The following is a 13075-nucleotide window of genomic DNA, read 5'->3' on the forward strand; positions in this document are numbered from 1 at the left end:
TGGTTTGAGATTGCTTTGTGACTTCAGGCAGATTGCTGTCATTGGTTCAGTTCTAGATTTTGCATCAGTGGTGCTCAAAGATAATGTGAAATCAGACAAAGTCAAGGCGGAAGTTGATTTAGAAATGGATAATGATCTTCAGCACATGAACAAATCCACCAAGGAATGGCTCAAAATAACAAATCAGATCATTGAATGACGTAGTCAAGGGGAAAAGAAAAGGAGAGGGGGGGGAGGGAAAAAAAGGATTCCAGTGAAATGTTACAGGGGAATTTTAACTAGTACTTACGAGAAACATCTGGCAAGTATGGGGAGTTTGCTCAATGTGAAAAAAAAAAATGAAACTGCAAGAAACAGTTGAACAAATGTAGAAAATACATTTAAAAAAATCAGCGAAATGAACACTGATAATGAGACTTACTTTTCAACATACAAATTCTAAATATTGCCTTTGATCGAACTGTATTGAACTAAGACATACTACATAGTTCACACGATTGAACTGCAGTAAGCGGTTTATTTGTGGTATGGCACTGAGCCCTTGGAGCCATACATCCATTTAGTGGCTAAGTTTTTTTCTTTTTATCCTTCGGCAAACCCAGCATTATTTGCTAACAGACTGCCTACAATAAGACCTTTGGACATAAAAGACTGATGGTCTACTTGGTGGCTATGGATCATGGGTATCCTGACACCATTTTCAGGCAGAAGAATGCTAAAGCTATGTGGGTCACTGTGTTTTGTAAGGCTTCACTGTCACCACGTAACATGAACATTTACCTTTCCAAGCACTCAAACAATGCCTTATGTCTTTTTGCGATATATTTTAAATGGGTGTGAAAGGGTGAGGGAGTGGAGAGCAGAAGACAAAAAGTCTATATCGTTGTATAACTTTCCAGTTGTGTATGTGCTGTTGTCCATGACACCACCTTTTATATCTGTATGTCTCTACATGTGTTTACTAATACACACGGGAGCATGCAGACAAGCGCACACAAAATCACATTTCTGAAGACCACCCCTGTGGTTCACAGGCAACCACTCACAGTGAACCCCTGACTCATAAAGGATCACTGTCAGTCCACTCAAGGGGGCTCAAGGGCTCAAAACACTTGGCCGGCAGTGTACACTAGTAACCGGCATTACAACACGGCAACTCCTGAGTGCAGATCCGTGCAATGGAATTTGTCTAGACTATTAATCTCCTCGTGTAGATTAAAATTTATACACTTTGTGTATGCACAGGAATATATTGTCAAATGGGGCCCTGGGAGGATGGTGACCTCCTGAAGCCAATGTGACAAGTTCTCAAGATGTAGTAGAGACCTGAGAAGAAAGCAGCCTAAATCTGTAGGGGACGTTAAAGGCCCAGTTCAACAGTTTAGACAAACACATCCTCACCAGAATACTGAAAACACACACTCCACCTGTGTGCACTCAAACACCACATGGCTCATTGCACTGGCAGGTGTCAGGATGCCCTTGTAGACAGACAAGCATGAAGGATACAGAAATGAACTCACATTCATACCTTTTGTTCTCCCATTCACCCTCCCACACATTCATGCACACACTTCTTCAACCATCCATTATAGTCAAGAGGAAGTGAACATCAGGTACGCCTAAGTAGTTCCTTTGAATGTATGTCCCCACACATGGCATATCCACCACTGGAATCATCCGGTGACACTGAGGAAGATGAATGATCTCCCCTGTTCATCTCTTTGTAATTGAACCTTTCAGATGGCACGAAGTTTGCGTTTTTTTTAAATATTAAAAGTTTCAAGAACAACATCTGATACAGCAATAACTGCCTGATATTCCGTTTAGGTATCCTGGAAAGCTTTGTCTCTTGACCAAGATGAGCAACACCTGGATCCTTAACTAAACCCACTTCAAAAGCTATATCAGTGTGATAAACTCAAAAATGTCTACCATGTAAAATGATTATCTCTTTCCTAGAGTGTGCAGTCTTTCTCAAAGTATTGGGGATTGTATTTATGCAACACTTTAGTGTTCTCTGTCATTGTCTAAGAGTCAAAAGCCGAAAGAGCCGAAGTACTTTGAGAAAAGATGTTTTAAAGTGCATAAAACTATTATTATGGTGCTACTTGCTCAGAGACAACAAGTAAGATCCTCAGTGCACAGAGACATGTAAAGTGCAGAAAATAGAATGCAGCCTTGTGTTGTCCATGTGACCAGCCTCCTCTGAGTGAAACTGATTTAAGTGATGCTTGCCTTCTTAACTTCAAAGTGCTTTCAGATATCTGTGTGGGTTAAAAAAAAAAAAGTGCTGCAATGTTATAAATGTTTCATTTCGTGGGGGTGAGTCAAATACTTTGATGTAAACTCTTGGTTACATAACTTGCTGCAGTTTAAGGATTAAAATTACTTAGAAATATGCACTGAGGGTGCTGTCACTGGTGCTTCAAATCTAAACTGTAATTCGCTCAATCAGTGAGAGGCAAGTCGGCTCCAAGTCCTCAGGCCTGCACTGACTGTTCCAGGTTCAGCTCTAATTGCCACATTAGCCATGAAAAAAAGAGAGGGGCTTTGTCACTTTGACCACTGGTCAATGGGACTGGTATTTAATGAAGTGCGTTGTCTTCCACGTGTGTGTTCATCATGCATAAAATGTACGCACACGTTCATCCTGCAGGAAGTTAATTGAAAAATAAAAATGGACTGACTGCTTCAAGCACTCATTACCTGGACACTTATGCAATGGTAATGTGCATCTGCCGTCTACAACAGAACATCCTTCTGTGGTGTTGTTATAAAACAAAAGTTTGCATCTTTTGAGTTTGAGCTGAAATTGCATTCCCACCGAAACTAAAGCCAATCCAAATTATTCCTTGATTTCTTTCCTTCTTTCCTCACCCAGTTTGTCATTTTTTCCTGCATATCAGCTTGAGACGAGACAAAGAGGATCATGATCATCCCTGCTTATCCTTCCACTGTATTTTTCAATATTATTGGAATGTCTGGCTTTATTTGCTCAACTGTGCTACAGCGGGAACGCCAGCTTCTCTGTTCCTGGCTAGCGTTGAGCTCTAGGCGATCTGAGGCAGTGAAAGGAGTGACTCATGCCCCACACACCCATCATCCCATCAAAAAACCCCATCACAACCCCCAGCATAGAGGCCTAGGTATTGGCATCAATAAGGAGATGGGAAAAAAAATCTTAATCTTAACGTTGCATCAGCTTAATGTCTAGTTTCCTTGAATTCAGTGAAGACTGGTCAATCTGCTCTAAATGACAAATCTAAAGTTAAGTCTCAGGGTCAAGAGGAAAGGGTGGTGCACTCCAGTGTTATGAACACTATGAACCTCAAGTCATAACCATTGAACTTGCTGCTTTCAATAAAGAACAATTTATGAGTCTGGACACCATCTTTAACCATCTTTAAAATACTCATTACTGCTTGGAAACCTGGACAAGTTGTAAAGACTTCTTGTTATATTACTGAATAACAGTTTAATCTCTGGTACTGTAGTTAAGGCTTTTATATGGCTGTGGTATCAGAACTCTGAGTCACTGGCATTCCATGTCGCTCTGATGGTTAACTTCATAGCAGTCATGCAAAATTTTAAATTCTGTGTATCTTTTACACTAGTTTCCATGGGTAGCTGCTCCCACCACTTCCTTTTGAATTTATAGCCAGCTGTCACACCAGAGATTCTTGGTGTTTCCCAACTACGCTCCCAGAGATGAGCTGGGGAATCTTAATCATAAAGGCCTTACAGGATACTGCTTAGGGAGGAAATGATAATGCTGGGTAATGACAGCCATTCTCCTCTGATGACCATGCGCCGAGGGAGCCTTTCAAAGTAATGCGCTAAAAAAAGTACTATAAGAACCATAGGGAAAATGGAAAAAAATGCCAAGCTGCATGGAAAAAGGTAGCCCACTCAACAGTAAGCAGGAGAGAATAAAAAGACTAACATATATGTATAAATATATACATACACACACTGAAAAAAGTGAAAAAATATGTTTTTACAGAGCCTGATACAGCAAAGAGATCATCCTGCATATCATGTGAGTCTGAAAATGTGACTCAGTTCTCCCAGATCTATCCACATCTTCATGCCTAGCCAAAGCCACCCCTGATCCTCCTGTTCCTTCTCCTACAACCCTGCTCTGCCCCAGGGAACTCCCGCTCATTCCCTTGAGCTCCAGATGAAAAGCTAAGGGAAATGGCAATCATACTGTTAATATCCGCACCCCGAGACTCAACCACTACATATGCTGACCAGTCAGCCTCTACACACGCCACTTCCAAGGAGCGCTATTCAGCCCAGAACCATGGCTGGAAAGCTTTAAGGGTGGATTGGCTCTATCCAGCCTGCCAGGACATATAAGCAGCAAATCCCCCGCATACCCTTCTAACCATTCTCTCTCACGGTAGATTGAATCATTGGTTTGTATCTTACATTTATCTTCTCTGAACTTCAGACTTTTTATTATCATTTAGCTGTACTGCCATGTCTTTTTTTACTTCCTTTTATGAAATCATGCAGGTTGAAGGCATTATCCTTCCACTGCTTCCACCGTCTCAGACATTTTGTTCTTCACCTCACTTCACCTCTGGCACCTTACATCCTCCAACTGTTGGGGACATCACCCTTGACCTACACTGTGCTCCTCTTCTTGCAGGTTTTATAACAGATAAAAGGCAGATGTGTGCTGTTTTTAGAGAAACAGGAGGCCGGACTTGAATTGGAGTAATTCCAAGGTAATCCCACTAATACTGGGGTAGACTGGTCAAAGTAGCCATTCATGTCAGGAATGTGTTTCTGTTAGCAGTATGAACAGCTGCCTCTTGCCTTTATGGGCTTTAAAGAGAGGTTCACTTTATGCTGCTCACATCTCCGCAAAAGCACACCAACAACCAAATAACATCATAAAGCAGGGATTGGTATTTGAAAGATGGTTTTGAGTTAAATTGAGCCACATCAAAATCTCATGTAAGGACATAATAGACATATTTCTACCACTTTTATTTGTTAGTGTTATTAATTAGTGTGCACATGTTTGTGTGTATATATAAATGAGGGAGAGGGTGAAATAGTGGGCTGGGTGGATGGGGAAGCACTGATTTTCCTTGAGTGCTCTTCATGCTTTCCACAGATGTGTGTGTATGTATGTGTTTCATGGATGAAAGATAAAACAATAGCAGTTGTAGATCTGAAATCATGTTCAGACTCCCTTGGGGTCAGTTTAGCACATACACAAACACACATAAATGCACATGCATACACAAAGCATTGCTGTTTCCTCTCGTGTGCTGGTACAGAAGACGAGGCAAAATACACTAAAGCTAGCTACTAAAATGTTCCCTCTTTTCACATTGACCTAATCATGTTCTTTGACCAGCTGGCAAAGCAAACCCATTTATTTCCAAATAGTTTAGGCTTAAACAGATTTTGTGACTGAAATGTGTGTGAAAGAAACCGACAAATGAGTGAGTGGGTGGTATGGAGTTTGGGGTGCTTCACTTTCTTGATGAGCTCACCAGTGATCCTGACAGATGGTGTTTGTTACCAAAAATGAACTGTATTTTCGTGGCTGTATTCACACTTCTGCGCCGCACATCCCTCCAGCTTAGACTCAGGAAATGTTTATCCATGCATTGACTTCTCCTCCTCTGAGAAGCATAACCTTCTTTTTTTAATGACTTCTTACACTCTTATCAGGCATACTTCCTCCAAAGCAACATGATACGAATGTTTAAACTTGCATTGAAATACAAAAAGTGTAAACATGGAAGAGTATTTTTTTTCTCCCAATTTATATGCAAATTCCCATCTATCATCATCAGTTTTTGTATTTCTTCTCTAATCTTTTCACAGACATATTTCACACAAATATATTAAAACCTTGATTGTATTTATACATGATATATTTTTTAATACAAGTGAGAAAATGTCCAAACACATCAAGCCAGAATTTCTGCAATTATGTGCAACATCCTTGATGCAAAGTCTGCATGTTGTTTTGCACCTGTCCATGTGAGCAGAGCCTTCACAGCAATGTTATAAATACATCTAAATTAGTTACGCATAAATAACAATAAAAAATCAAATATTCATGATAGGTTGGTGGAAATGCTTGCTAGTTTAAAGAAAACATTTCTTTGTCAGTATTCCCCTTAAGACCCACGTTCTGTCTCTTGTACACTCAGCCCAGGCAGTATCACTAGCAATGAGCATCCCTCTGATATGGAGAATATCTTCTGCTATAAGCCATGCATGAGCAGACAACTTCAGATAATGTCTGGATCTCATTCCCTGGATATTGCCTGGACTTCACCTGTGAAAACTGATTTTGATTTGGTTGTCTGTTTCTGCAGATCTTATCAATTTCACAAAAGAGAAAACAGTTCAGATACGAAAGGCTCAAGAAACGATGCTGGACTCATCGAAGCAGACGGATAGATAATGCACTGTTGTACTTTTTAGATGCGGAGACATTGAATGTCGCCCTTTTTCCAATGGGGAGATAGTGATTTAATCTGCCACTGAGAGGATTTTAGAGATTAATGTCTTAATGAGCTATCAGAAAATGAATAGCGCCTTTAGAAGGAACCGTGTAAGTGTTCCCAGGCTAATAAAGATAATAAGCCCTGGTCACGCCAGAGAATGTACCACAGAAGAGGCTCTCTGCCCCAGGGCAGGGGGATAATATGCTTCATTAAAAATTAACTTATTTATCCTCCTGATCATGGCTGTAGCAATGGCACTTCGTACATGGCCAGGCCTTGTTTGGCTGACACAAAGTTCACTTGCATGTCTCCAGGCAAGAGGAGCAAGATGTGAACTGAGATCAAACACGTATTACATCATGCATTCAGACTGCATTTTTCTGAGTGGTGGAAAGCACAGTGGAGTTTTTGAGAAAACTGCAACTATCCCTGATGATTATTTAGCTAATCAGCAACCCTGGTTTTTCTCATTCACTGATTTTATGTATGAATGTAGAGTCATCTTTATTTTCAGACTTGGAGAACTGTCAGAATGCGGCAGGCTTTCCACACAAGCCCCAACTCAGCTTTACAGCTCATTCATCACGATGATAGAAACAGTGAGTCTGTTATCTGAAGATTAGTGCTGTTCATTAGCTCGGTAATGAAGTTTCTCTTAGCATAACAGTGGGCGGTCATGCCCCCTTTTAACATGGACCTTGGGAGCTCTCCCACAGCTACACTGAAGCAAACAACTCCACTGACAGATGGAAGGTAAAATAAGCCGCCTGCACCTGCAATGTGATACAAGTTCTCTAAGATAAGTAACTCATTTTGTGCTGTAAAGATGATGCTTAAATAATCAGTGGCTGTTTAACCGATATTTTAGAAAAAAAAAGGTTAAAGAAGCCATTTGCTTTGTGAAGTTAAGCTCCTCTGAAAACCTCGACAACACTCCTTTATGATGGCGGTTTTTAAGGATCATGGTATACTGTATATGAGTACATCAGAGGACTGATAATGAGATTAAACAATACTTATGAACCCATCATTCAATGAACTTATCAATTTCAGTTATCAACTTAAAAATTTGAAAATATCCTTGATCATGTTCTAAGAAGGTCTTGCCGATTGCAAACCCCCCCCCCCCAAAAAAAAAAAATCCCACAAACTAAGAGTGAACTGTTCATATTCTGGAGAACAGCATTCTTGTTGTTTGTTTTCGGAAGAGCCATCACCTCTGTCTTTAGAGTTTAATCTTTGGAGTACACATCATCAAAATAGGCTACATGGTCTAAGACGAAAGTGGCATTATAGACAATATAGTGCAAAATGTTGTACCCCCCCCTTAAATCAGATGTTTTTTGTGGTAAAATCATAGAAAAATTCTGATCAGAGAGGGCCATAGTATCATCCAAATACAACCTCATATGAACATAAACATATTTTTACCATGTCCTTTTTTTTTATTTACCGGTAACAAAATTTCACCAAAAAGACAGAACAAAGATAATGTGGTTTTTAAATAATTTTTGTATCATGTTGAATAAATGAATTTATTTTAATTATTTACTCATTCTTATTATTTTAAGTCATGTGTTTTTTCTAAAGGAGAAAGTAGCACCTTATGCTTCCTGCCAGGTGTTTGTAAATGTCAGCCCTTGATGAAGCGATCATCAACTGGCGTACAGATCATGACGCTATTCTACATCTGCCATATCATATGATGCAGAAGTGTCAGATGTAATAATAGAAATACATTCGGACTTCAGTGTTTTACAGTGCGAAAAGACTATTCATTCAAGATTGCAGCCAGTCTCCACATGAGTGTATGTCTCTGCACATTTACCCCAAGCTCAGACCATACAGTGCTTAGAGAAAAACAGCTCAACCTCAAATGGTACATCTCAGACCCTACAAGGCTTCACTGAACATGTTAAATCTTAAAGTTAAATGTTAACCAAGTTAAATTAGCACCATCAAAGGAAGACTGACCAAATATGGTTTGTTTGGAAGGCGTTCAGATGCCGCTGCATCAGCACAAACCACAGGATTGTGTTTGGCGAAAACCAAACACAGCACTTCAGCAGAAACATCTTGCCCATTGTCATGCTCTGTGGTGGAGGGTTGAAAATTTGGGGTTGTTTTGCAGCCACGAGACCTATCCCTTGCAGTAAATGAGTCAAACATGAACCTTTCAGAGTTCATGTATTATGTAATCTGGATAATATCATATCATTTAAACCTGATAACTCTGGAGGCAAAATTGAAGCCACATATCTGACAGCTAAAGACTGTGTGACCCAACTTTGACCAACCAGACAATGAGGTATACCAGCAAATGTACATCAGAATAGCAAAAAAATAATAAAAGGAAGTTGAGACGGCAACTCATCTGAAATGCACTGACAGGACCTTAAAAGAGAAGTTCATATGCAAAAATGTCAAAGAAATAAGGCTTTTACTAAAGGCTGCTGTACCAGTTGAGTCAGAGAAGTACTTAGTATTTCCCGGGGGATTTTTTTGCCTCCATTTTTATTAAAAAATAATGACATGCTGAAAAAAGTTATATTTTGTTGCATATCTAATATTATCTAGTAAATTGTCTAGTAAATCTGATATCTAGTACTGAGAATCACAACAGCTAGTTTTTTTTAAAATCTTCTACAAAAATAAAACAGCACATGTGCACATGACCGTGGAAACCTTAATCACATCAATTAGTGCTTTATAAACTGAGATAATGAGTAACTATAGTAGATCACATGCATGTAGGGTCAATTAGAGCCATATAATGTATTTAGATTTTCTGTTGCTCTGAGGCATTTACTGTATGTTGTTGCACTCACGTGGACTGAAACACAGAAAAGCCTTGAGCAAACTTTATTTTTTCCAAGTAGTCTGTCTGGAAAATAACAATTTAGAGTCAGAATTTTCAACAAATGTCCAGTTTCTGTTAGATGGCTTCAACAGTTCCTTGAAAGACAGTAGGTTGAAAGTATTAGTCATAATCTGTTCATTTCTTCCAATTGGACTTAATAGACCCAAGTCATGCTGCAGGTTTCCTAATGTGGCATGTCAGTCAGGAAAAAACAAAACCAGGTACCGCAGATAAGGGAGACTTTGAGTTTCTGAACGGTTTTTGGCTCCAGCAGAGTCAGACTAAAATGAGGCTGCTGCGACAAAGAGAAAACAAACGTTTGGACTGAAGGAGAAGCCATTGTGATGTTTTGTATTTTCAAGGTTATGGATGAAATTAAGACTTTGGATGGGCACAATTGTTGCAGTGGTAAATAGGGATTTACAGTAATATGGCTATGAGTTCTTAATCAGACGGTTTTCTATAACAAGTAAACAAGACCTTCAATTAAATATTTTACCCGTAATTTCTATATACACCATGATCAGCAAGTTGTCTTATTTACAGTGATGTTAGCAGGAAAATTACTGTGCAAGGAAAAGTAGACAGCATTTACCTCATGGGGACAATTTTATCTGAATCTTTTGATGATTTATGTTATCGTAACAGCTGGCTAAATGGTACAAAATGTAAGACCAGAAACTATCATAAACATTGAGATGGCTGGACATCACATTTACTTCTATAACTACCTGTTAACATATAAGTTATTGGGCAATGTGATTGTGTCTGTTTGTGCTGGACAGAGTGAACATGCTACATTTCTGCTGAATCAGCAGCTGCCATTGCAGAAGTATTGCTTGTGAGAAAGCCGAAGCACCTAGCTTACTCAGCTGGGATCTTATCACTAGGTCCGTCTGATTGATTTTACGTCTATAGTAACCCCAGTTGGCTTATTTACAAGACATGTGAAATAATAAATAAATAAATAAATAAATAAAGATTTCCTCTCTAATTAACCTTGCACCAATTGCTGAAAAAGGGGCTCTGTTTATGAGGCATCTACATGTGATCATAGAATATATTCCTAATCAAATCTCACTAACTCAGTTTATTTACTAATCAACATGTAAGTTTTATCAAAAAGTTCCACATTTTGGCAACAGATGGGTTGGTGGTATAAATCTACTTACAGTACGTCAGTGTAACATTTACTTATTGTCAGTGATCTAAAGGGGTTTTAACTTTTGTTATATAAATTCTGATATGGTTTGATTTGCTGAATTTTCACAGAAATCCTTTATTTTGTAAGATAAACAAATCTGAATCACATCCAGAAATAATCTTGTAATGTCCCATGTTAAAGTATTAAATCTGGAATTTGTAAAGTATTTAAATGAATGCAACATGAAAATGTCTCTCTGAGTACAGAATCAGTCATTAACACCTATAGATTTTAAGGAAAGGGTGATAAGCAAAATACTGTTCCGACAAGCTGCAACATCGCAGAGCCAGATCCTGAAGTAGAGTTAACATATCGTGTGAGACGGATCAAATGCTGACATTTAAATGCAAAATTACATTTATTTGGGAGTTTAAAATCTGTGATTCTCTTTCAGTAATCTTGTCACGTGCAACAAAACAACAGCTGTACAGACCAGAAATATTCAGAGCTTTCCTCAAAGCCACTGTTTTCTGTGTTGTTGCAGAGTGTTAATGTCAATGGGATGTACTGGGTTTTCTAAGAATAATGCTTCCAATGCTTTCGCATCATCATCTAAGTCAGCACAAGCCTTATCTTTTCCTCTCCACCCAGCCTACAGTCAAAGTAAAACATGTAATAAATATGCTTGTTGGTTTTACAATGTCTTGCATAAAAGGCAGTTTTCAGGTGACATGAAACCATGTCATTTAAGGCAAATCCCTTATCCCTTATACTAACATGTACCATTTAACATCAGATGCAAACCATGTAGTTTTTTTATGCATAACCATCCATGACTATCCATGTAGAGCTAATATTGGATTGGTTGGGATTTACTATTTTTGAAGCTATGAAAAAAATATTATTTATTTGTTATGTCCGTCTGTCTGTTAGATCATGTTTGAGATTTTGCGTAATACAAAATACAGACATGTTACAAATTTAAAATGCAGAATTGACTCTGAGTCCTACTTGGTGCGGAGGCAATGTGAATTATAGCCGTTTTAGTCATTGAGAGTGGTTAGATGGCTAAGAAGCATCCTAGAAGCAACTGCACGCTTTGCTGCATTAAAGACGCACATGTCTACTTTAGTGTATAACCGTAGGTAACCCATGTCACATTATAAACTTCAGACACAACAATACTATAGAGTGCCCAATACATGTTCAAATTAAAAAGACACAAGTGGGATCTGACTCATGCATCATTGTTATATTAACCTGTGGAGGCTCTGGATAAACAGTTCAGCGGGTTTTAGAAGAGACTTGAACCACATAAAAGAGGAGTTCCTATTAGAAGCAGAAAAGCACATCTTATGTGACACCATTCAATCCATTTTGAAAAGACATGATGAGAAATATGTCTTTGAATGAGCAGATCACCACATGATTCTCACATGCTCCTGAAACCTTTAGGTAAACTCTGGTAATGTAATAAATTCAGTGGAGTAGCTAGCGCTTGGAAGCGCTGCACTCCTGAAAAGCTCCCAGAGGGGCCAGACGTCATGCTGAGGATGGAGCTAAACCGCAGCAAAGCCAGACTGCGGGTTTCTTCTCCCGGTGGGACCCAGGCTTTAGTTACCTAACACTTTTGGAGATCAAAGACTGAGGCAATTTTACGTTTGTTTTTTTTAGCCTTTGTTATAAAAACAGAAACGCCTTTATACGCTGAGGACCAATGTATCCAATATACACAGATCTCTAATATCTATGTGCTTATGGGAGCAAACTGGCTGATCATCTCAAGATATGAAGGAATCTCTGATCTATGGCATTAGGACAATTCTGAAATCGGTTTAAGGCTTGCTGACCTATTAAGAAAAGTAAAAGGCCATAATGACAGGCAAATCTATTGCTGGCTAGACAGTACGAGGAATAAGAATTAGCTGATTGAAAGAAGAACACTTTTCAAGCTATTTGAGTGATACTAAGAGTCATAACCTCCAGCTGATCCTGGTTATAAAGTGGAATGTGAGGGATGAGGGGGTGGAGTTCTCCTGTGCCCGTTGACGTAAGGGGGAGAGATTTGAGTGTTTTTGAGAAGGCATGCTTCACTCACAGGTCTTTTCTTGACCGTCTCCGGAGCTTTGACAACCATCTTCATCATCACACTCTGTGCTTCCCTCCTCTTCCCCGCTGCCAAATTCTTCCCAGCCATCCATTTGGCCCAGCTGTGGAAACCTCTCCTGGGTCTCCTACATAAAATAGGAATATGAGGTTCATTACACACTGTGTCATGTGTGGAATCACTCAAAGTCTTGGACATTTCTGCTCCTTAACAATGAATAGGTTAGCGACACCATTTAAATAACATTTCAGCAAAAACAGTGGCAAAGGGCTGCACAGATATAAAAATATATATACGGTAATATTGTTTAAAAATAATTCTGCAGTTGCATTTTAAACCAGCTAATCTATTGTATGGCAGCTTAACTGAAGTATATGTATTAGTTATTTAAAAAGACAACAACAAGATATTATCAAAAAGAAAAAGAAAGACATAACAAACTTATTTGATGAATAAATAAATGGTATCTCTATTCT

At 38.9% G+C, this 13075-nt stretch overlaps 1 protein-coding gene across 2 annotated transcripts in view; it reads right to left on the reverse strand.

Moving 5' to 3' along the window:
• LOC133452684 (glypican-5-like) overlaps positions 1-13075 on the reverse strand; it is a 110314-nt gene that overhangs the window by 12256 nt on the left and 84983 nt on the right. For both annotated transcript variants that reach the window (XM_061732224.1, XM_061732223.1), the window contains one exon: positions 12591-12726. In XM_061732224.1, coding sequence (XP_061588208.1) covers positions 12591-12726 — 136 coding nt within the window. The remainder of the gene's footprint in view (positions 1-12590; positions 12727-13075) is intronic.

This window comes from Cololabis saira, chromosome 10 (assembly GCF_033807715.1).
Source record: "Cololabis saira isolate AMF1-May2022 chromosome 10, fColSai1.1, whole genome shotgun sequence".
Lineage (NCBI taxonomy): Eukaryota > Metazoa > Chordata > Actinopteri > Beloniformes > Belonidae > Cololabis > Cololabis saira.